This window comes from Petaurus breviceps, unplaced genomic scaffold, assembly GCF_028583685.1.
Source record: "Petaurus breviceps papuanus isolate PSGF00001 unplaced genomic scaffold, PetGlider_PUasm1.0 91133, whole genome shotgun sequence".
Classification (NCBI taxonomy): Eukaryota; Metazoa; Chordata; class Mammalia; order Diprotodontia; family Petauridae; genus Petaurus; species Petaurus breviceps.
The window spans coordinates 54413753-54439167 of record NW_027187419.1 but is presented as its reverse complement, the minus strand read 5'-3'; the positions used below and the strand labels follow the sequence as shown (position 1 = coordinate 54439167).

General features: G+C 36.4%; 1 protein-coding gene across 3 annotated transcripts in view; it reads left to right on the top strand.

The window, feature by feature from the left end:
* Positions 1-25196, top strand: part of MICU2 (mitochondrial calcium uptake 2) — a 201140-nt gene extending 175944 nt beyond the window's left edge. The window contains exons 8-13 of one of the 3 annotated variants that reach the window (XM_069080876.1): positions 12366-12463; positions 16536-16707; positions 17328-17436; positions 18748-18905; positions 24548-24666; positions 24921-25196. In XM_069080876.1, coding sequence (XP_068936977.1) covers positions 12366-12463; positions 16536-16707; positions 17328-17436; positions 18748-18905; positions 24548-24652 — 642 coding nt within the window. In that variant the 3' untranslated portion in view covers positions 24653-24666; positions 24921-25196. Of the gene's footprint in view, positions 1-12365; positions 12464-16535; positions 16708-17327; positions 17437-18747; positions 18906-24526 lie in introns of all 3 variants that reach the window. The other 2 variants (XM_069080874.1, XM_069080875.1) reach the window with 2 other exon arrangements.
* Positions 25197-25415: the final 219 nt, after the last annotated feature.

Here is a 25415-nt window from a genome sequence, read left to right as displayed (position 1 = left end):
TAAGGACTTATTTTAGAGCATATCTAGTAGTAATCCATAGACCATTTTCAAGTAACCTTGACAACACTGAAAATGGCTTATATTCATCTTGTAGTGTCTAGGTGAAATCATGGTTAATTACGTGAGCACAGTAAGCTATTCTTTCCTGCCTTCCATCCCAAAGTGTAATGGAAAAAAATTGTTGGTAACCAGTTCTTCACGTCATAATATCACAGAGCACAGGCAAGTAAATTCAAAGTATACACAAAATAATATCATAGGATGGAGTTGGCAAAAAACACTAATACAGAATTCTGTATTTGGAGTCAAAGGATCTAGATTCAAATCCTGTCTCTACTATTCTTGTAATCCATGTAATCTTGAGCAGATCACTTAACCTCTCTCATCCTTAATTTTTTCTTCTGTAAAATGAGAAGATTGGTCTAGATGATCTCTAAGGCCCCCTCAAGTTGTAAAGCTATGATTTTATGCCCCCCACCCCAGCTCAAAGAATGTAGCAATACCCATGCAGAGGCAGCTAGTTGGCACAGTAGATATGGTGCTAGGTCTGAAGTCAGGAAAACCTGAATTCATATGTGAACTCAGAAACTAGCATTTTGTTCCTAAGCAAGTCACTTTACTTCTGTTTGCCTCAGTTTCCTCCTCTGTAAAATGGAGATGATAATAGCACTTTCCAGGGTTATAGTGAGGATCAAATGAAATAATAATTGTAAAGTATTTAGCACAGTGCTTGACATATAGGACACTCTATATAAAAGTATATTCTCTTCCCCTGCCTCTACCCCATACTCAGGGATTCTTTGTAGGTTAAAAGATGTGCCCCATTGCTACAGAAAAGGTAGGAGACAAAGAATGAAGGAGGAAGCCAGAGACAAAGTTCTAGGACTATAATAGAAAAATTGAAAGATAAAAACTACAAAAGAAAAGGATTACATATAAATCTAGCTCTAAAAATATCTCATAAAAAGGAGGGAAATGAGCAGAAATGCACAAAAAGGATATAGCATATTGAATAAGTATTTTACCATGAAGGAAAATAAGCCAGAAGTCCTCAATGAGAAATAATTGACAGATTCCCCAGAGATCAAGGAACAACAGTAAAAAAAAAAACAAAAACTCCAGAATTGCGGCAGCTAGGTGGCACAGTGAATAGAGCACTGGCCCTGGAGTCAGGAGGACCTGAGTTCAACTCTGGCCTCAGACACTTAACACTGACTAGCCGTGTGACCTTGGGCAAGTCACTTAACCTCAATTGCCCTGCCTTCCTCCCTCCAGAACAAAAACAAACAAAAAACAACTCCAGAATAGTTTTTAAAAGCCATAAAGCTTCTAAAAGAAGGGATTAGCATGGAAATTATGTCAGAAGTTGGCTCCTAAACCTAATAAAAAACAATAACAAGGTAGTAGAAACTCTGAAAAAGAGAATGGCTGAGTTGGAACTCATATACAAAAGTAGAAGTAAATTTGGCAGAAGAGAAGAAAAAGTGACTTTGAAAGCACACATGAATTCTGTACAAGTCAAAGCAGAGGACCTCAGAGACAGATATGCAGAGAGAATTTAAGAATCAGACATCTCCCAGTGGAACATGATAAATTCTGAAATGAGAATAGTAGCAGTCAATAATAGGAGAAAACTGCCCAGAACTTTCTTATATAGATAAGAAAATGATGATTAATCAAATCTGCAGATTAATATCAGAAAAAAACTCTCTGCTTGAAACTCCAAGTCATGTAGTAGTTAACTTTCAGAATTAAAATGCCAAATAAATTTTTTAAACATCCAAGAGAAAGACCTTAAGTTAAGATGCACCATCAATTTAGATAGCCCAGGATTACTCTATAACCATGAAAAATCATAGAAAAGACTGAAATACACTGTTCCAAAAAGCAAAAGAACTCAAGATGCTACCTAAAATAACATTCTGAAAAACTGAACTTAATCCTGCTTCAGACACATACTAACTATGATCCTGGGCAAGTATGTCTCCCTCAATTTCCTCTTCTATAAAATGAAGATAATAGCACCTACTTTGCAAGGTTATTTTGAGGATAAAAATAGACAATTTTTATAAAGCATTTTTTCAAACCTTAAAGTGCTACATAAAGGCTAACTTTTTTAGTTGTTCAACAAAGGACATTTGAGGCATTCTTTAGTGGGGAGAGGGAACAGGGCAGGCTATTCTACTTGCAAACACTCCAAACAATAGCATTATAAGACAGATAAACAAGTCCAATTATCCAGAAAAGACTAAGCAATGAAATCATTGCTATTACATTTCTAGGCTATTTTTTAAAGAATAAAAAGAAATTTTAACAACTGATTACTATTTTTAAAACCAGAGGAATCATCAAGGAACAAAAAGTATCAGGCTAATAATTTAAAAGAATCTTAAAGGAGGTTGGAAGAACTGAATTAATATTCCATGAACTAAGTCCTATCCTCCTTTAATAGTGAATCAGTGTCTTTTGGGAAGTCACTTGAGTAGGGAGAGAACAGGCAGGAGACAGGGAAGAAGAGTTGGAAATGCACTCCCATTCAGCCTGGAGGTGAACAGAAAAGGGATAATTCTCTCAACAAACAAGGGGACAGTAATTTAAGAAACTTGGAGACAAGGGACTGCAATAGGAGAGAAGGCATATTGCCCTCGATAAGGAATTAAAAGAAGCCATTAAAGAATATCCTCACTCTGGAGAAGAGTGAGATGGGTATATGGGTTTGGTGAGAAAAAGGGGCCTTGTAATGGGCTTCAGCTAAGGGAATGATCCCTGTTAGGAGAATATGTTCTCTGAGCAATGGTTGTGCTTTTTTCTCAGGACTGCATCTTATCCCGGGAGAGGAGACATGAATCACCAGGAGTAGTCAGTACTTAGGGTAGTTGGGCAAACATAGATCCAGAAATAGGATTCCAAGCCTTAGGAGAGGGTTGAGTTGTCATGACTAGAAATATAACTGACTTAATAACTCAGCTTACAGAGTGACTACCACCACTCTTCATTAGTTCCTTCATGAATTGGTATTTCTGGATACAAGCCTCAGACTCCACCTAAAGTAAATAAGATAGAGGAGGGAGCTTCAGACATGGTTCTTCAGAAGTTCTACCTAACATGAGGAAATGGAAAGACTGAAGAAGGAACATGAGAGAGTATAACCCATACATGGCAAAGTAGAATTCATCATAGACTAGAAAGGCAGTAGAAATAAGAAATAGGACAGAGTAAATGAAATATTCCTGGCAGGTTTTCCAGAAAACAGCTGCTTAAGCTTTGGTTGGATGATGGGGAGAGTGGAGGAAATGTTTTGTAACATACACATATCAGTGTGAGGAAAGGGAAGGACCAGATGACTCAGAGAACGCTCTCTGTCCACTATTCCATATAGTTTTACAAATGAATGAGTGCAAGGAAATACAAATGTAATCTTCAACAAAAAAGACTATAGCAATCTATGTAAAATATTATTTAATGTGTTGTATTTATACCAAGGATGCAATGATAAATCAACAACCGGAAAATAATTAACACAGTTCATTATATTCAACATTAGGAAAATAATTAACACTCCATTATATCCAGTATTAGGAAAATAATTAACATAAAAATAACCCAAACCACATGATTGTTTCAACAGATACACTGGATTAGTAAACATTTATTATTTATTAAGTACCTACTATGTGTCAGGCACTGTATAGTGCACTGGGTATGCAAAAAAAGATACAGAGTTAAAAATGGTAAAAAGCTTAATCATGAAAAGGCCATTTTGAAGGATGAGTATATATCTCAAATCAACAGCTGGTGTAATTTGCAAGGGAAAAACTTGAAGCATCAATATGTTCAAAGATAAAAACAGGATTCTCCCCTTTCCCATTAAAACACAGTTCTAGAAATGCTGGTGATAGCAGTTAGACAAGAAAAAAATCATAGGTTAATCATCAAAGAGGAGATAAAATCCTGATTTGTCAATAACATATTGGTTCACTTAAAAAACAGGAGAGAAACATCAAAGAAACTAATTGAAACAGGAGAGAAACATCAAAGAAACTAATTGAAACAATAGTTTCATATATCAGGAAACAAAGTAAAATACACAAAAATCATCAGCATTTTTATATAACAAAAACCCAGAGGAAATTACAGAGAAATCCCATTCAAAATAATAAAGATCACATGACCAACAATATTGACGACTAGATATTTTCTCTTTTCTTGACAACCTCTAAAAAATACCTCCAAAATAAGAGAAAAACTATTTCAGCTGTCCTTGTGTTCTAAGACACCAAGAATCCCAACAAAGTTAAAACCCATTGAACTAACAGTGGAGAAGCCTACCCCTTCCCCCTACCATGCTCTAGCAGGGCTGCATAAACTGATCCACAAACTTGCAATAGAACTCAGCTCTGCCCACCCCAACTCACTTCTCCCAGTGCTGCAGAAAACAGAAGGTTGCTCTGGATGAGATTGCAATGTGGCATCTCTCTTTGCCCCATTTCTTCTAGAAAATTGAGGAACAGATGAAACTGGGACAGGATACCAGAGGGTACATGGATCCACCAGGTTTTTGTGAAGCAAAGAGTTGCCACCTGTAGCCAGTTTTGTTCCCCTGGAAGTCACTTGGAGCAGAGATTGAGGCTAGTGCAATATGAATTGTCCAGAATGGGAGAAAGTTGACATTGCTTTCAAATGCAACCTACAGCAAAACCACAATCAAAGGGGAAGGAGTCAGAAAATTAGTAACAGAGGAAAAAAAAAGAAAACAAATTACCAAAGCTCTCAGGAGGAAGAAAATACAGTTAAAGTCCTTGTGCATAAGAAGATAAACCGACTAGAAAGATATTAACAAAAGGGAATTTGAATAACACAAGACAATTGTGCACCTACCAGAAACCAGAGGAAGGAATATAATAATGTGTTGCAAAGAACAAAGGAATTCAAAATGTAATACAAAATGATATACCCAGCATAGCCAATAAAGAAAAAAAAATTGCAAGTACAGTTTTTAAAAAAAGACATTTGAAGCTTTACTACAAAGAACATCAGATCTAAGCAAATTATTTGCTTTTCAAATACCTCTATATAACAGAAATAACAGAAAGGTAAACAAATATAACAGCCAAGGACAATAATGAAGTAACAACAGAGAGATCATTAAGAGATTTCTTTCTAAAAGTACACAAGGAAACAAAGGTGAAAGCAAAAGTCAAATAGAAGTGATGGTGGAAACAGAGATGAAACATAATGGACTAAATCTTAAAACACTGTGCCTACAAATGAATCACTGTTTTGTCGGATTAAATGGAAGAATGGAAAGATGCACAGAAGGGAGGAGAAGAGAAAGAGTAAAAGAGATATTGAGTCAAAGGTTAATAAGGGAAAAATAACTCCTGCAATTTTTCAAAAAGAAGGCTACAGGAGAATGGACAACTTGGCAAAGGGCACACTTCCAACCCAATCTTCAAACTCCTTTGGGAAGAGGAGTGATGCCCTTTACTCAGTGATGCACATTCTCATACCTGGACTTGCCTTTCACATTCCAGTGACTCTAAACCCTTACAGATCATCATTCAAACTATATTCCCTATGCTCCCACTGCCCAGTTCCTCATTCCCATCCCCTTAAATCCTCTAAAGTTTCAACCAAATGTCACTTCCACTGTGCCTTCAGGAATGCCTATTCCATAGGCAATAAACTTCATTTCATCTTAAATCTTTTCTTTTCCCATTTCTTCTGTCTACTAACAATCACTGAAACCTGACTTCTCCCCAGAAGACACAGCCTCCCTGGCCACCATTTCTAGTACTTCACTTATTCTCAACTCACTGAGATAGAGGAATTGGAATACTTCTTGCTCCCCATTGCCATTTCCAGGTTCTCTCCCTACTGCCATCACTCACTAACCTCTCTTCCTTTGAGGTTCATGCAATTCTTATCTGCCTCTCAATCAAAATTCTGGTGGCTATTGTCTGCAGAACCTCTCCCATTCCTTCCTCAATGAGTTTGATACCTAGTATATTTTTTTTCCTCCTCAACTCCCACTCTCAAACTAGGGGACTTAAGCGTTTATATTGACCCTCTCTTTCAAACATCCTAACCACTCAATTCTTCAACCTACTCACTTCCCATGTCCTACTCCTCCACCTCACCTCAGTCACACACAAAGATACCCTTCACCTTACCATCACCTACAAATGTACCACATCTATGTTCAAGAATTACAAAATTCCCTATCCAACCATAATCTATTGGCCTTTCATCTTTTTGCCTTCTCTTACAAAACCCTACTCTTCATCCATGTTGTGACATCTAACCTTTGATACCTCGGTCCTTTCCCAAGCCATCTCCCCTGCTTCTCATTCCTCTTTTCCCCATCTTAACCCTGTGGTGAACCACTTCAACTCCACACTGTGCTCATTTCTTGAATCCTTAATTCCCTTTTATTGCTGATTTTGCTCAGCCCAAGCCTCAGCCTGGTATCTCTCCATCTTCACTCCTACACATTCTCTGTTGAATAAAGGTAGAAAAAAATCATATAACTATTCTTACTGGGTCCACTACAAATTTATGTTACACAAACTCAGCTGGACCTTCACAGCTCCTAAGGTATAGTAACACCTTACTCATCAACCCACTCTCCCACTTTCCACAGTGATTCTTCCAAACTTTTTCATCCCTCCTTAAACCTCTCATGACTCCCCACTCTCTCAGGCCTCATATTTTACAGAAAAAAATGAGGCCCTTTACCATGAGCTTCCTCTTCTCCCCTCATCTCCTATCATTCAGATGCCTTCTGCCACCCATCTCCTCTGTCACTCCATCTCACATGATGAAGTGGCCAAATCTGTTGATTTTACCTTTGCAGCATCTCTCAGATTCACTTCTTTCTCTCCTCTAATACTGCTACCACTCTAGTGCAAGACCTCATCACCTTAAGCCTAGACTATTGTAATAGCCTACTGATGAGTGGGCCTGCCTCAAATCTCTCCTCACTCCAGTCTATCCTCTGTTAAGCCACTAAAGTGATTTTCCTAAAGTGCAGATCTGGTCATTAAATAATCTCCTGTTCATTAAATTCTGTTGGTTCCCTATCATTCCCAGGATCAAATACAACATGCTCTGGTGTTCAAAACCTTTCATTAACTACCCCTCTCCTACTTTTCTGGTCCTCTTACCCCTTACTCCCTGCCGTGTACTCTTCAATCCAGTGACACTGGCCTCCTGGCATGAATAAGATACTCCCATTTCTCAACTCTGGACATATTCTCTAGCTGTCCCCTTTGCCTGGAACATTCTTCCTCCTCCACTGATTGCTGACCTCCCTAGCTTACTTGAAGTCCCAGCTAAAATAATTTCTTTTACTGGAAGCCTTCCCCGACCCCTCTTAATTCTAATGCCTTTCTTCCGTTTATTACTTCCTATTTTTCCTGTATATTGCTTATTCTGTGTATATTTGTTTGCATATGTAATGCCATGCACAGAAGCTTTCCAGAAGAATGCTACTGTGAACAGCTTTTAAGGTTCTGATTACACAGTATAGTGATCACTGTATTCCATAACAAAAGAAAAACATCCATGGAAAATCAAGGTACAGCATAATTCAAAATACAGCATTCACCATATTACAACTTATCACAGAAAATCACAATATAATATTTATAACATAGTCTCAAAGTAAAATAGTCACTCTTAAGTTAACTCAATTAGTTACTTACCGTGTTTCCCCGATAATAAGACACTGTCTTATTAATTTTTTTGGACAGAAAAACACCAGAGGGCTTATTTTCAGGGGAGGGCTTATTTTAATGAACATTGACAGCAATTTTAATAAACAGGTAAATGTGAACAAAAAAATGTACCTTTATTCAATAAGCAAATCACTGGGGAAGAACAGGATGACGCGCTCACTGCTGCAGCTCAGATTGGATGCAGCTCGGAGCGCGGCGTGCGTTTCACGGGGGGGGGGGTACGGTGCATACAGAGGGTACCGTAATGTAGCGTGTAGCCCAGGGGATCACCTTCACTACAGTAGCAATCTCAATAGGGCTTATTTTCGGGGGAGGGCTTATTTTAGAGGAATCTTACACAGTAAGGGGAGGGCTTATTTTCGGGATAGGTCTTATTATCGGGGAAACACGGTATCAGTAGTTTCAAAGTACACAGTCAAAGTCTTCCACTCATGGTGCAAAGTCTTGATTAACTCAATCAGTCACTTATCAGTAACAATATCTCAAAGTATTCAAAGTACAATCAGTCACTTATTCAACAAAGTCTTGCTAAGTATCATACACAAAACCCTCCACCCCTTAGGTCACTATTAAACTATAATTCCATAATTATTCTGTACCCAAGGAGAGGTCTTTTCATATTGACTTGGGGCCTATTCTCAGATCTTGCCTCACACTGAAGTTCACAGGGTCTGGTCTGTGTCAGATCCTTCACCATTTCTGCTCCAGGGAATTCAAGGCTCAACCAAGCCGCAAACAAAGTCTCAGCATCCCAGTCATGCTTCAGTCACCTGGGCTTCTGGCTCCAGGCTCTGGGCTCCTGTTCAGAAGAAGCTCCACCACCACAAGTTCTCAGGACTGTTCTCCATTCTTCTGTAGCTGTTCTGCCACCAGATCTCGGTCTCAAGGAAATTCTGGTTGTGCCTCTCTGGGGCTTTTCTTATATACACAGCATTAGCTACTTCCTTCAGCCTACCCCTTCCTGTTATGTTAGTAACAGGAGACAGGAGTTCATACCTTCTGTTTCCTCAACAGAGGCTTGATCAGTTACTAAGTGCTAAGTACCTGCTGCTTTTGCCAACACAAAGGGATCTTCAAATTCAAAATTATATTACCATTACAGCATGTTGTCTCCCCTATTAAATTGTAAGCTCCTTAAGAGCAGGGACTATTTTTTTACCCTGGTTTGTATCCCTGGTGCTTAGTATAGTGCCTAGCACATATAGGCACTTAATAATATTTAGTAATTGATTGGCAACAGAAAAAGAGAGCCAAGGGGCATGATCTGCAAGATAATAAAGAAACTGCTTAGAAGAGTGATCCCAAAATAACTACCTTAGAAATTTTAATTCCATAAGGAATATAGAGACTAAGGAGGGAATAAATAAATATGAGCCATAATTCAAAAAATTAAATTCTAGAATAGAGAGAAAAGGAAGACAAATAATGAAGACAAGAAGGGAAAGAAATCTGTTTTTTGAAATGATGTTTTTAAACTAACAAAACAAGTTTAAGGGAAGGATAAGGAGGGAGATTTTACTTGAATATTTTATCTGTGGGGGAAAAAAGAGGGGAAAATTAAATGACTAGATAAGGAACTAATAAGTTAAGCTAAACCATAAAACTAGGAGAAAGGGTAACAAGAGGAAGGGGTTATAGCCTTATGGCAGATTAAGTAAAAATAAGAAACAAAATACTGTGTTTAAGGAGGAAGAGGAAAAATATCATAATTTGGAGGCAAATTATTATAGACATATGAAGGAAAATATAAATGTGACTCATATAACTTTAAATGGGAATGAATTTATCCATCCATTAAAATAAAAAAGAGTGACAGAATGTATAAGAAAACAAAACCTTATAGTCTATTGCTTTCAAGAAACACACCTAAAAAGTAAAACAGAATAAAACGAGTGGCTACAACAAAATTTATTTTGTAACAAGTGATTCCAAAAGAAGAATTACAATCATGTTGTCAAAATAAAAACATTCACAACATAAAAAGAGGAAAACAAGGAAACATTATAATAAAAGGAACCATAGACAACACATCTAAGTCAGTTAAACTTATATGCTCCAAGTGCCCCAATTCATAAAGCTTCCAAATTCATAAAGGAAAAATTAGCTGAACTATAAAAATACATAGATAGTAACATAGTAGTGACAATAATACAATAGTAGGAAGAAATTTTAATGTCCCTATCTTAGTTTTGGACAAGTTTAACAGAAAGATAAATCAAAGGGGGAAAGGAGAAATGAACAAATTACTGGAGAAACTAGAGGTAAAAGATTTATCATCTTTTAAATGAGACTGCTAAAGAATACGTATGTTTCTCAGAACCACATGGAACTTTTATAAAAATTGACCCAGTGTTAGGGCACAGAGATATTGCAAACAAATATAAAAGATAGATGGATTCATAGGAAAATTACTTCAGATTTTTAAAGAAAAATTAGTACTAATACTACTCAAATTATTGTAAAAAATTGCTTCTCAATTTAGAAAGCACTCTACCAGATTCTTTTATGAGACAAAAATGGTCCCAGTACCGCGGAAGGATAAAGCACAGGAGAACTTTAGATCAGTGTCATTCGTGAATGTCAATTAAAAATACTTAAGAGACTGTCAAATAGACTACAATAAGTGATTGTTTGATCCAAAAATTATTCATCAGCAAGTTAGTTTTATACCATGGATACAAAGATGATTCAACACTAGGAAAATAATCAACATAATTAATCTTGTTTTTAAAACCACATTATTATCTCAATAGTTGCAGAAAAAGCTTTTGACAAAATACAACATTCATTTATTTTAACAACCCTAGGCATAGATGAACCTTATCTAATATCATAAAATATATCTCTCAAACCAAAAACAAGCCTCATTTTCAGTGGAGGTACACTAGAGCCTTTCCCAATAGATAAGGATGTCTACTGACCCCAAGGTTATTTGATATAGTTTTGGAAACTATATATCAGCAAATATATTTTGAGACCATTAGTAGTGTCAGCAGAGTTGTAGGCTACTAAAAAACTGCAAAAGTCATAAAATATCTTGAAGTTAGTCCACTATGACATATAAATGCAATTACAAAACACTTGATAGAAATAATTATTTATCATAGGATATGAGCTATACTAATGTAAAAATTATGACTCTACTTAAGTTATTGATTTAGTACTATATCCATCAGACTACCCATAGATTACATTATAGAACTAGACAAAATAATAAAATTCATCTGGAGAAACAAAAGTTGTAAACCTCATGGGAAATTTTTTTTATAAAAAAGGAATGACGGAGAAGTCACAAAGTCACAATTCTGGGCCTCACATTATACCATAAAGCTATAATCGTTAAAAACTATTTGGCACTGATTTTAAAATGGAAAAGTAGATGAGGGTAACAGACTACATGCAAGAATCAAAAAGTTTAATTCAGTTGCCCTGTGTGAAAATATTTTGAAATTACTTATACAGAAATGGAAGGCATTACTAAAGCTTTTAAATAAATCCATACATATAGCAGGAACATTGATCAAAAGCATTTTAGACACGTGTCCAACTGATCAGTTATCAGCTCCCATGTGTTTAATTGTTACCTCTGTGTTAATGACTCAGAACTGCATATCCAAATTGTTCCTCCCCTGAGCTTCAGTCATACATCACCAACTGCCTATTGGACATCTCAAAATGAATTTCCTCCCTAACCCCCTCCCAGAACCCACCCTAATTCCAAACTTCCCTGTTTCTTCTGAAGGTACCACCATCCTTCCAATGTCTCAGATTTATAATCTCAGAGTTCTGTACAATTCCTCACTCTCCCCCACTCCATATATCTAATCAGTTGCTTACTCCTGTTTTTTCTACCTCCACATCTTTCAAATTTACTCCTCTGCACTCACATAGCTATCACCTTAGTTCAGGCTTTTATCACTTCTCACCTATATTACAGCAGCTGACTGCTAATTGGCCTATCCACCTATCTTTATGATCTTTTTGTTCTAGGATTTAGATTCTGCTGCCAAAGTAATTTTCCTTAATCTCAGATCTGACCTGGATCTGATCTTTGAATGTTCTTTAACATTCCACAAAAACTGATCAATTGCTTTGCCACTGTTTTCTTAGAGATCAGTATTTATCTAGTAGGGTCTTCATTTCTTCATGTAAAATTGGAATATTAATATTCACATTTACTATCTAATAAGCTGCTACAAGGAAAGCACTTTCCCAACTTTAAACATGCTATAGGAATGTGAGCAGGTAGCAGTGGTGGAATGGACAGAAAGTCAGCCTCCAGAGGGGTTCAAGTCCCACGTCTTGGTCACTCTTCTGGTTAGTTTGTAAGACTATAAATTGCCGAAGTGGGGGGGGGGGGGGAGGGAGAGAAACTCTGTATCAATGAAAACTCAGAACCAGGCTATATCACTGTAGGAATGTTCATTGTTATTCCTACGCCCACCCCTTCACCTAACACACACACACACACACTGGAATGGAATGGAATGAATATAAACTATGGTAGTGTTTCATTTAAGCATAATACTGTTCATATACTTGGTACTTTGAAAATGCTTGTTTAACTTGAATTTGTAAAATAGTTTGCATTCATAATTAATAAAAATGAGTAATTTGGTTTTATAGGAGTCAGAAGAGGAAGATTCTGGAATTAATACCACTCTTCAGGTATATTTCTTTGGAAAAGAAGGAAAAAAGAAACTTCATTATAAAGAATTTCGGAGGTTTGTATGTATAGAGAGACTTTGAGTTATAAAATGTTATGTTATCAATATTTTTAAATAAGTAAACAAGGGACTATATCTGTTTTAGTTACCCATTAAAACTACAGTACTATGAAATAATATTTGCAGATTTATGTAGCACTTGTCCCTAAGAATTCAATCTATATAGTATAAAGCTACAATATCACATTCATGAATGTAGTAATCCTTAAGTGACAAAAAAAATTTTTTTTAAAACCATAGCATTTCAAAAAGTAATATCAAAAGTGAATATGTGGGGCGGCCAGGTAGCACAGCGAGTAAGAGCACCGGCTCCAGTGTTACTGGGGATCAAATCCAGGCTCAGACACTTAGCACCCACCCAGAAACACCTGGCCGTGTAACCTTGAGCAAGTCACTTAACCCCAATTGCTTAGGGGCGGCCAGGTGGCTCAGCAAGTAAGAGCACCGGCTCCAGTGTCGGGATGACCTGGGGATCAAATCCGGGCTGAGATACTTAGCACCACACCCAGAAATAACTGGCTGTGTAACCTTAAGCAAGTTACTTAACCCCAATTGCTTAAAAAAAAAAAAGTGAATATGTATTCTCTGCTTTAAGAAAATCTTATATATAAAAAATAAAACCAAAACTGAACTATTAGGTGTTTGTCATATAAACTGTGTTCCTTTAAACAGTAAATTCCTAAAATTCATGAATGGATATGGTTTTAATTTATACCAACTTTTCAGGAATGTAACTCTTGCTTCTAATAAAGTTTATCTATAATGAAAATTATTAGTACGGTAAGATAACATATCTGGCAGTAAGTAATCAGTATTTTTTCATTTTTGTTCAAGTATTATAATAATACAGAAAATAGCTTCTATGTGAATAATGTAAAACCAAAACTTTAGCTGACATACCAAGCAATGTAGTTGATAGAGGCCTAGACTTTGAATCTTGAAAACCTGAGTTGAAATCCTGTTAGCTATGTGAACATGGTCAAGTCACTTAACTTCTGTCTTAGTTTTCCTGTAAAATTAGAATAATAATATACATAATACTCAGAGTTATTACAAGGTTCAAATGATATATGTAAAGCTCCTTATAAACCTTGGAAAAATCACTTATTATCCTATTTTCATTTTTTTGATGGATTTCATATAGGTTTTCAGTTTCATTCAACAAATCTAATGGTGTTCACCAGTTATTACCCTTTACTAATGCTTGAAGTGGTTTCTTTGCTCCAGAAGTATTTATCTTTAGACTGTTCATCACGTGCTCCTAAAATGTCTATCCGTTTCCTTTTTGACAAGGATGTGTTTATCTTTCTATAGCTACCTTAGGGTATTAGTCTCTATTTTTACCTGGTTTTTGTTACAATACTTTCCAAGTCTATTATGGTGCACTTTACAGTTCCAAAAGTATACATTAAGATTGTATTGTGGGGCACCTCAGTGGCACAGTGGATAGAGCACCAACCCTGAAGTCAAACAGACCTGCATTTAAATTCAGCCTCGGACACTTACTAGCTGTGACCCTGGGCCTCTCCCCTCAAAAAAAAAAAAAAAAGATTGGTATTATGTAGATGTTAATTGTTTTAAGTGTATCCTTGACATTCAGTTATGATTTCAGATTGCTAGTTAATCACCTAGTATATTCACCCACAGCACTATATTTTTTGTATCTTGCCTGGAGGTATGAGAATAATTTTGATACATCTACTCAATTTGATTAGTTCATTGTGATTTAATAGGTATCAGTGATTGTGTAAGGTAGGACAGAATTAAGTTTGATCTAATTAACACTGTTAGAAGTTAGGTAAGTTAGGATTAATTAACCCACTGTGTTTAGTATAATTGCTTTTAATTGATTTTTAGGGTCGAATTATACTCTATTATTTAGGCCTGTTATAAAGACTTATATTAACTTGTGTATTATTCTTGCTCTACCTCACTCCTATAATGTACTCTGAGAACTGTGATATAAAAAAACTACAGTTTCCTCATTTTCTCCCTTTTTTCTACATCTAGTGTTCATAACTACTTATAGAAAGTCCCACAGCTCTGGTGACTAAACACTGGCGATTAATAGGCATATACCTTGGCCAATTGGAGAGATTCTGCTTTGAGAATTGACCAATCATGCATTGTACCATTTCTTTCTATTTTTAGTAATTTCTCAGTGTCTATAAAAACTTGAAGAGTCTAAGCAGAGGGATTTGCGACTGAAGTGGAGAGTCTTGGATACAAATGATTTGGGCCCACTGGTCTCCCTAATAAATTGATAGCTGCCTGGATCTTTGACTAAGTTTCCTAAACACCTACTATCTGCTAGGTGTTGAGGATACAAGTACAAAGAATGAAATAATCCCTACTCAAAATAAGCTTACATTCCAATGAGGAAGACAAACAGTACATATATACACACTGTGTACATATATACATACACATTTTATATATATGTGTATATATATAAAACTAATAAATACATGGATATATGTATACATATGCACACATAACACAAAATAGCTAAATACAGTGTAATGTAGCAAGATAGGGCACTAATAGTTGGGGGATGAGAAAAGGCTTCATACAAAAGAGGAAGCCTGAACTGCATCCTATAGGAAAAGAGAGGTTCTTTGACATAGGGAAAAATTATTTTAACTGGAAAAAAAATTATTGCAGAAGTTTTCTCTGATAAAGGTCTCAAATCCAAGATATATAAGGAACTGATTCAAATATATAAGAACAAGAGCCATTCCCCAATGGATACCTGGTAAAGTGAAATGAACAGGAAGTTTTCAAAAGAGGAAATCTAAGCTACAAAATAAATATATCTTTAAAATGTTCCATAGCACTAATGGGGTCATAATAATAATAACTAGTATTTACATAGCACTTTAAAGTTTGCGAAGTACTTGTAGATATTACTTCATTTGATCTTTGCTACAATTCTGTGAGATAAGTGTTATTATGGTCCCCACTTTACAAATAAGAAAACTGAGATACAGAGAAGTGATTTATCCAGAGTCACACAGCTAGTAAGTGTCAGAGGCAGAATTTGAACTTGGGCTTTCCTGGCTACAGGTCTCATGTTATGTCTTCTGTGCCACGTAGCAAATTAAAATAATGTCATACCCATACAAAGATTACAACAGAGGACAGTGACAGTTTTGGGAGGGGCTGTAGTACATTGATGCCTGGAACTGTGAATTGTTCCAACCATTCTGGAAAGGAATTTGGAACTGTGTTCAAATACTCACTATATTGTGCTTACCTTTAGACTCAAAAGTGTCACAATTAGGTTAAGACCCTCTCTCCTCCCCCCACAAAAAAGAGGAAAAGGACCTATATGTGCAAAGATGTTTATAGCAGCTCTTTTTAGTGACAAAGAATTAGAAATTAGGAGGGTATCTGTCAGTTGGGGAATGACTGAAATAAAGCATTATATATAAATGGGATGGAATATTATCATGCTGTTAGACATGATTTAATTGTATGAAACAGACTGGAGTGAAATAATCATAGGTCTGATAATTAGTTCCTACAACTGTAAACCAAGGAATTGTCTTTGAGTTGAAAAAATGCACGGTTTACACATCAATTTTATCGTGTTTACATAGGCAAAACAGCAATACTAGCAACATTTTAAAATATAAAATAACCGTATATATTTCAGATTATCTTTGCATTGTCTTCAGAATGCTGTTTTAAGCTGACTTTTTTAATATACTGGGACAGAAGTACATTATCCTTTTCATCTTAGGTTTTTATTACAATGTACATAAAGAAGTACACAAAGACATAGAAATCACCCTGATAGTATAATTTTTAAACAAAACACTGGAAAATAACAGAATAACAGCATTTTCATAGAATTTATTATCAGAAGGATCCTTAGAGATGATTTAGTTCAGGCTTCTATTTCCAGATCAGGAAATTGAGACCCAGAGAGATTAAGGTATTAGCACAAGGATACCCAACTAGTGACATCCTTTAGCTGTAATTTTAACTAATTTATTTCAATACTAAAATTGAATACTTAACTCGCTATTTCTTATATGTTGTAATTTTATATTTTCATGCTTAGATTTATGGAAGATCTCCAAACAGAGGTACAAGAAATGGAATTCCTACAGTTTTCAAAAGGTTTGAACTCCATGAGGAAAGAAGACTTTGCAGAATGGTTACTCTATTTCACAGACACTGAGAACAAAGCTGCTTACTGGCAAAATGTGAAAGAGAGGTTGTCAGCAGGAGAGGTTGGTGTACACATATTTATTTATGTGATAGAGATAGTATAGTCATAATTAAACTGATTTCTCTACCTAAGATTTCCTTTCAAGTTATCCACATTTTATACTTGTTCTTTATCAGTATCAAAGTTCTGTTCATATTTTTCCTAAATTCAAGTTATTGTTTAAATGTATTTACTTTTCATATATAAATGTTTTTGTCTATTTGTCAGAACCTAATCTAGCAAATCTCTAAGTTGACTTTTTTAAAGTTCTGTTCTAATTGGACTTTTAAAATCCAATGAACTGTACATGCAAATGAGAATATCCTCAATTGGGTGGGGAAAGGGGAGTGAGAAGGCAAGCAATAGATATAAATGGAAATTAATGATCTCTTTGTCAGCTAGGGATGTTATTTATTTCAATTGTGTTATTAAAATAACAGGAATTAGACTTAATTATAATTAGATCTTACATTTACATAGCACTTTAGTTTTCAAAACAACTCTAAGATCCATTTCTATAAGTTTCTTTTTTATACCTTTTACTTGTTTGATATATCTTTATAGAGAATTGTTTTGTGTTCCTAAGCCTGAAAATTCTTAACCTATTTACAAAAATTCAATAAATATAACTTTTTTTTCTAGAATATTAGTTTGGAGGAATTCAAGTCATTTTGCAAGTTTACAACCCACCTGGAAGACTTTTCCATCACAATGGAAATGTTTAGTTTAGCTCATCGTCCTATAAAACTAGGCAAGTAAAATGTAATGATGAACATTTTTATTTTGTAAGCCATTGTAAATCAAAGTTCAACCAGATGATTCCTCTCAAAAATCAAATTCATCAGTCAAAATAGACCTTTTAATCCAGCTTGTAAGAATGTACTTTCTGCCTATGTAGTTATCTGTATTTCTATTTCTATCTTTAAAACTTGTATCTTTATATAGTTATAAAAATTTATATCTTTGGGGCAGCTAGGTGGTACAGTGAATAGCACCAACCCTGGAGTCAGTAGGACCTGAGTTCAAATCTGGCCTTGGGCACTTATCACTTACTAGCTGTGTGACCTTGGGCAAATCACGTAACCCTCAAATGCCCTGCCTTCCCCCCCTCCAAAAACACAAAAATTTGTATCTTTAAAAAAACATTGACTGTTATTTCAGCACCATATTCATTTTCTTTTAGAGATCTCCCACCTTTCTTTGGTTACACTTTTCTTAAAAACAAAGGGGGGGAATATGTAAAAGTTTGTTTGAAACTAATATTAAATGGCAAGAAACTATCTTGTCACTATTATATGGACCATTTTAAATACAAATCTCCATGTTGTGAGTATTACTCCTTGAAATCACAATCCAAAGCATGGGACATGACTACACAAACTGAATTGAATTAAAGAGTAGGAAAGGCAGTAAGAATTTATTAAGCACCTACTATGTGCCAGGCACTTTCATAAATATTACCTCATTTGATCATCATAACAACCCTGGGCAGTAGATATTATTATGATCCCAGTTTTACAGTTGAGGAAGGAGAGACATAGAGGGTAACATGCCCAGGTTCAGAGAGCTAGTAAGTGTCTGAGGCTGGAACTCAGGTCTTCCTGACTCCAGGTCTAATGCCATGTCCAGTATACTACTTCGTTCTAACTGTTGCAGTGGATCAAACGGTGTCCAAAAGGTAAAAGTAAATGCAGCCCTATATAGGCCAAATACAAGTGTAGGTACAGTGACTTCCCATGTATTTTTCTAATTTTCTCTCTCTCTCTCTCTCTCTCTCTCTCTCTCTCTCTCTCCATCATATATATATATCAGAATTTTGTTATATGATGTACAATTAGAACTAATTTGATCATCATGGTGGTTGAAAACTTAAAATACTAGCACTTTTCATGCCAAGATTTTCATTGTATTGCTATTTATAGTCATGAGATTTGACATAATTGCAAGATTACTGGTTTGGACTTCCAATGTAATTCAAGTTGGTACTAAATCCCACTTGTGTTGTATCACCCCAATCCTGTGGGGGTCTGTATAATGTTCTTTTGTGTTTTCTTTTTGTTAGCGGAGTTTAAGAGAGCTGTGAAAGTGGCAACAGGCCAGGAGCTCTCAGACAATATTTTGGACACCGTCTTCAAGATCTTTGATTTAGATGGTGATGATTGCCTTAGCCATGGAGAGTTTCTTGGGGTCTTAAAGAACAGGATGCATCGAGGCTTATTGGTAACAAATGCCAGTTTTTATCCTTAATTTCAAATACATAAAATTTATGTTATCAATTTGTGTTATCTAATCCTCATTGCAGCAAGGCAATCCTTTTATTCCTCATATCTTATTCCCTATCTCACTCCCCACAATGACTATTCCAAACTTTCTTTTCTTTCCTTCAGCCTCCAGAAGTATCTTCTTGTTCAGCCTTCTCAGCTGAGGATCTTGTCTCATACTTGATAAAGAAAATCAAGAGACCATTCTCAGTGAGCCCACTCCCTTCCCTTTCTTTTCATCTACAATCCTTTGATATCATCCCCAACTAGCTCTTCCTTTATTCTAGTCTCTGGTTGGGGAAAAAAAAAGTGGCTCTTTGCCTTATGTCCAAACATTCTACAACAGAGATTTTTAAGTTTGTTGTGTGCATTATGGATTCCTTTGGAAGTCTGGTAAAGCCTATAGACCTTTCCTCACAATGTTTTTTTAATGCATAAAATAAAAAGCAAAAGATTACAGAGAAGATCAATTATAGTGAAGATTAAAATTAATTTTTCCCCCACCCAAGCTCATGAGCCCCCTGAAATCAACTCCAGTTCTATATGTCCTCTTGGTCCCACTCCTTCCTGTCTTCTCCAGCAGACTGCCTCCACTATAATCACTTAACTTTTTCTCATCTATAGTCTTTCCCTGTTTACTGCTTCCTGCCCTTCTACCTACAAATGTGCCCAAGTCTCCTCTCCAGATCCTCCTGTCTCTACTAGCTTTCATTCTATATATCTTTTCCCATTTTCTTCAAAACCTTCTAGAATCTGGCTTCCTATCTCATTACTCCTTAATTAATCTTAATTATGAAATCTAATGTTTTTTTCTTATTCCTCATCTTTCTCAACCTCTCTGTGATGTTTGACACTGTTGATCTTCCTCTCCTCCTATATATTCTGTCTCTGAGTTTTGTGAACCTGATCTTTCTTGATTCTCCTACCTATTTTTCCTTCTTAGTCTCCTTTATTGGATAATCATCTATGTCATGCCAGTTAACTGTGGTTATTACCCAGAGCTCTGTCCTGGGTCCCCTTCTCTCCTCTCTCTCATTTGGTGACCTCCCATGGTTCAGATATCATATCCATCCAGATGACTCTCAAATCTATATATCCAACCTAAGTATTACTTTTGCATTTGAGTTCGACCTCACCAGCTGCCTTTTAAACATTTCAGATTAGGGGAGGCTAGGTGGCACAGTGAATAGAGCACCAGCCCTGGAGTCAGGAGGACCTGAGTTCAAATCCGGCCTCAGACACTTAAAATAAAATTAACACCAATTGCCCTGCCTTCCCCCCGCCAAAAAAAAAACAAAAAACATTTCAGATTAGATATCCATTAGGCATCTCAAATGTGACATGTCTAAAACAGAACTCTTTTAACTTCTTCCCAAAAAACCACTCTTCATCTAAATTTTCTTCCTACTATCCCAAGCACCACCATCTTTCTTATCATTCAAATTCAATATCTTGGTGTCATCCTTTACTCTTTTTTCTCATTCCACATTTCCAGAGAGTTGTCATATCTTGTCATTTTTCCTCAACATCTCTCACATGTGTTGCCATCCTTCCTCTCACATAACTACCACCTTCATTCAGGACTCTCACCTATTACATGAAAACTCTAGTCTCCTAATTGATCCCTCTGCCTCTACTCTCTTCTCCACTCAAATTGTTACTTTATGTAGCCACCAAAGGGATTTTCTAGAAGCACAAGTCCAATAGGTCATGCATGCCCCCCACTCAATAAATTCAGTGACTCCCTGTTACCTCCAGGGTCAAATATAAACTCCCCTGATTGGAATTTAAAGTTCTTCACATTTATACTTCATCATATCTTTCTAGCCTTCTTATACTTTACTTCCTTCAACACGCTTAATGATACAACCATACTGGCCTTCGCAATGGCTGTCCCTCATACTTAAAAATCTTCCCTTCTTCATCTCTGTCTCTTTGAATCTGTGCTTTATGTCACGACTTAATAAGTTCTGACACCACCTTCTACATGAGACCTTTCCTGATCTACCCTACCTCCCCCAGCATCTATTGCTTTCCCCTCCAAGGTATCTATTTTGGATGTGTTAGACATATATACTTATGCAGGTTGTCTCCCCCATTAGATATATATTCTTTGAGACCCACAGCATTGCCTGGCACCTGGTAGACTCTTATTAAATGCTCATTGATTGATTGATAATTAGGTTAATATTATTAAAATATCATTGTAAATATATAACTATATAAAATTAAAAAGTCATGATTTATAAAGTGTTATTATGTACTATTATTTTTCAAAAAAAACCTTTCCTGGATGGGGAGATTATTGCTGTTTTGTTTGGTTACTTTTATATGCTGGCAAAGTAATATTTACATATTTTTGTCATCTTTACAAAGATGACAAATGATCATTCAATCAATAAATATATATATATATATATATATATATATTTTTTTTTTTAAGCAATCGGGGTTAAGTAACTTGCTCAAGGTTACACGGCCAGTTATTTCTGGGTGTGGTGCTGAGTGTCTGAGCCCAGGATTCGATCTCCAGGTCGTCCCAACACTGAAGCCGGTGCTCTTACTCGCTGAGCCACCTGGCCGCCCCTCAATCAATAAATATTTTTTAAGTACCTACTATGTGCCAGGCACTGTTCTAAGTGCTGGACATAAAAAAAGAAGCAAAAGACAAAGTCCCTGACCTCAAGGAGTTTACAATCTAATGGGGAAGACAATATGTAAACAAATATATACAAAGCAAACTATATACAGTATAAATAGGAAATAATTAAAAGAGGGAAGGCTTCCTGTAGGAAGTAAGATTTTAGTTGGGGGCTTAAAAGAAGCCAGGGAGGTCTGTAGCCACAGGGGAGGAAGAACAGTGTTGCAGGAATGGGGATCAGCTAGGAAAATACCGAGAGTCCAGAAATGGAGAGTCTTGTTCGTGGAACAGCCAGGAGCTAATGTCACTGAATTGAAGAATAAGTGTTGGGGACTAAGGTATGAGAAGACTGGGAAAGTAGGAGGGGCTAGGTTAAGAGGGGCTTTAACAGAGCACTTTGCATTTGATCCTTTAGGCAATAGGGAGTCACTGGAGTTGGGGGTTGGGTGGGGGGGAGGTTTGATATGATCAGACCTATGCTTTAGGAAAATCACTTTAGTGACTGAACAGAAAATAGATTGGAGTAGGAAGAGACTCAAGGCAGGCCTATCCACTGGTAGGCTATTACAGAAAGTTCTCACTTTACATAAGTGAACCAGACCTCTACATAAAGTTTTACTTAATGCGAATTTGCCCACAGACTGGGGAAGGGAGGGAGGGAAAGAGGAGGACAGGAAGGGGGTCACACCCTGTGGAGAGAGAAGGTCAACACACAGTCCAGGGGACAGAGAATCAAGAAAAGGAGGAAAAATATGTGGGGACCAGGGCCAGACATGGATGCAAACAGGAGGGAATAGGCAGCAAGTGGGAGCCAAGGTAGACGCATGGTACCAGAGGGCAGACCCACAGTGGGTGGGTAGAACAGGGTACACAGGTCTCCTCTCTCAGTATTGAGTCTGTTCTGCTTTCCCTTGGAGGGTTTGCTTGGTTTTTTTAAGGGCTTTTTTTTATGGTGGTGGTGGTGATGCAATGGGAACTGAGCACCCAGCAGAGGGACAGAAGTGGAGAGAGAGAGAGCACAGTACTATACAGTAAAGTTAACGTAGGGTTTTGGGGAATGAGAGTTTCTTTCAGAATTCTTTGGTAAGGAAAGTTCAATTTGCGTACTGCGAATTTACATAAAGTAAGAACTGTCTGTACAATAGTCCAGGTGTGAGGTGATGAGGGCCTCATCAGAGGAAAGAAAAGGGCATGTTCCAGAGATGTTACAGAGATTCATTTGGCATGCCTTGGCAACAGCCTGGCTATGGGGGATGAGAGATGCTGAGGAGTCCAAGATGACTTCTAGTCTGTGAGCCTGAAGGACTGGGAGGATAGTGTTTCCCTCCACAGTAATAGAGAAGGTATAGCAGGAGAAGGAGAGTTTGGGGAAAAAGATAATGAATTCTGTTTGGGACATATTGTGTTTAAGATGTGTACTGGACAGCCAGCTCTAGATGTCTGAAAGGCAATTGAGTTGGAGATGCAAGATTGGAGTTTAGCAGAGACTGAGGCAAAATAGATAGATTTGAGAAAAATAAGTTCACCATTCTCACCTCCCGTGCACCCCTCATTTAGCCTCTGATAGCTCACAAAAGATTTTCCAGTAGTCCCAATGAAAGTCCTTGAAGAGTAGAAAGGCTGTCGCATATTTCCTTAACCCTGCTATTCCTAATTGTCCAGTTTCCATCCTTTCATTACAAAGTTTCTCAAATAAGAGACTGTCCACAGCCATCTTTAACTCCCTTAAGACTGCCTTCTGACCCCACCATTGCACTCTCCCAAAGGTCATTAGTGAATGCATATCAAAATCTAAAGTTTTTGTCTTCATCCTTACTCTCCTCAACATTGTGGATCATTTCTTCCTTCTTGAAACTAGCTCCTCCATTAGGAAGTGTTCTCTGTCCTGCTATGACTTCAGTGATACTTCCTATCTCATTCACAGGCACCTACCTATTCATATACTGCCTCCTGCCCCTCCCCTTCCCCCTATGTATGTATTTCTTAAAGAATCCCTTGAAAAATGTATTTCCTATCATGACTTTGTCACCTCTGTGACTTTCAAATCCATACCTTGAGCACCACTATTTCAAAAGAGTTCCAGAAATACAGGAAACTCCAGATTCAGTTTCAGATATTTTCTATGCACTTTGACATGGGTTAGGTTGCCTCCTGCTCATAGGCTTATAATTTTATAACTTCCTTTCATGGCTGCTACTGCCACTTCTTCTGCTGCCAGTCTTGAATCCAGAGCAAATACTTCTTGTTAAAAAGGAACCTAATAAACTCTAAAGATTGCAAGACCTTAGTGAATCTGTCTCCACACTGAAAGATGAATTGAGGGTATTGAAAAACTTAGGGCTTTTTAAAGAAAATGAACAACTATCTGAAGCATTTTGCGTCAGGAACAAATACTGTCATTTGTAGTATAAGTAAACTCATCTTAAGGTTACATGTGGTCTTCTAGGTCCCTGGGTACAGCCTCTTGACTGATTGAGTCCATGTTTTACAGAACAAATCCTTTTATTAAGGGGATTTGTTCTGTGAAATTTGGATTCAATCAAAGGGCTACATTTGAGGACCTAGAAAACCACATGTTGCTTTGGGGCCGCAGGTTCCCCATCCCTGCCGTAGACCTTTTCCCCTAAGATTAGAAAAAGTGTGCTGTATTTCTAGTTATCTCCTGAAAGTTTCCACTTAGGATATTACTGCCATCTCAGATTCAGCATGTCCAATATTAAAGCCATGGCTTTCTTCCTCAAAATAGCTTCCCTTTCCAGCTCCTCCATTTCTTTTATTAGCTCTGATCCTTCTGGTCTGCTAGACTTGGAACCTTGAACCCCCTTGATTCCCTTTTTTCCTAGAGATCTGTCCATACCTACAAAATGATCAAGTTACACATAAAGAATATTTAACTTTCAATGAAATACTGCAATGAATATCAAATTATTCAATTACAGTTTTGCTGTTGTTGTAAACAGGAACCACAGCAGCCAGGCATTCAAGAATACTGGAAATGTGTGAAAAGAGAGAGCATCAAAGCACTAAAGGAAGTCTGGAAACAAGCTGGAAAAAACTGTTTATAAAAACAAAAACAAAGGTAGTGGGAATTCCAGTGTTTCAGATTGCCAAATGTTATATTTTTAAATGCCTGATGTTTATGTTCTTCTTAAGTCCTATTCATTAATGTATTTGTAAGAGATTTGCTTTATAATTATATAATTATATATGACTAATCAAGTTTCATCAAGGAAATCTTTTTTTCTTTTACTAGGAAATCAAGGAAGCTTACAAAAATGAATTTTAGACTTGTTAAATTCTAATCTAAGATTAAATTATGTTTTCTATTCTCAGGCTTAAGAACATGATATTTGTACTGGCCTCTAATTTTGTTGGTAACGATAGTATAATTGGATAATTGGAAGCAAGAGAAGTACTGTCACACTCCAGAAACATACAATCCAGAATTAAAAGATTGAGTCAGAAATTCAGTACAAGTTTTCTAGTCTCTATCTTAGGAATTTCCTTATTTTTTATTTCTGTTGTGGGTCTGAATAGAAGTTATCTTAATACATTGATTTTAAAAAATCAGTATTTGAATTAGAATCATAATAAAATATTTATCAAAAATTGTGAACCAAGTGCATAATTTTCCACATATTCTTTACAACTGCAAAAAAGAGTGGATAATCTAAGAAAAATTTTAAAACAATGCTTATTTACTCTACAATATTTGATTCATCTTATAATTTTTTATTTTAATGCTATTTACTATGAATTATGTAGTAATGTATACATTTTCATTTTAATTCCTTCTGGCTTTTTGCTTCCTAAAAATACTAGAAGTCC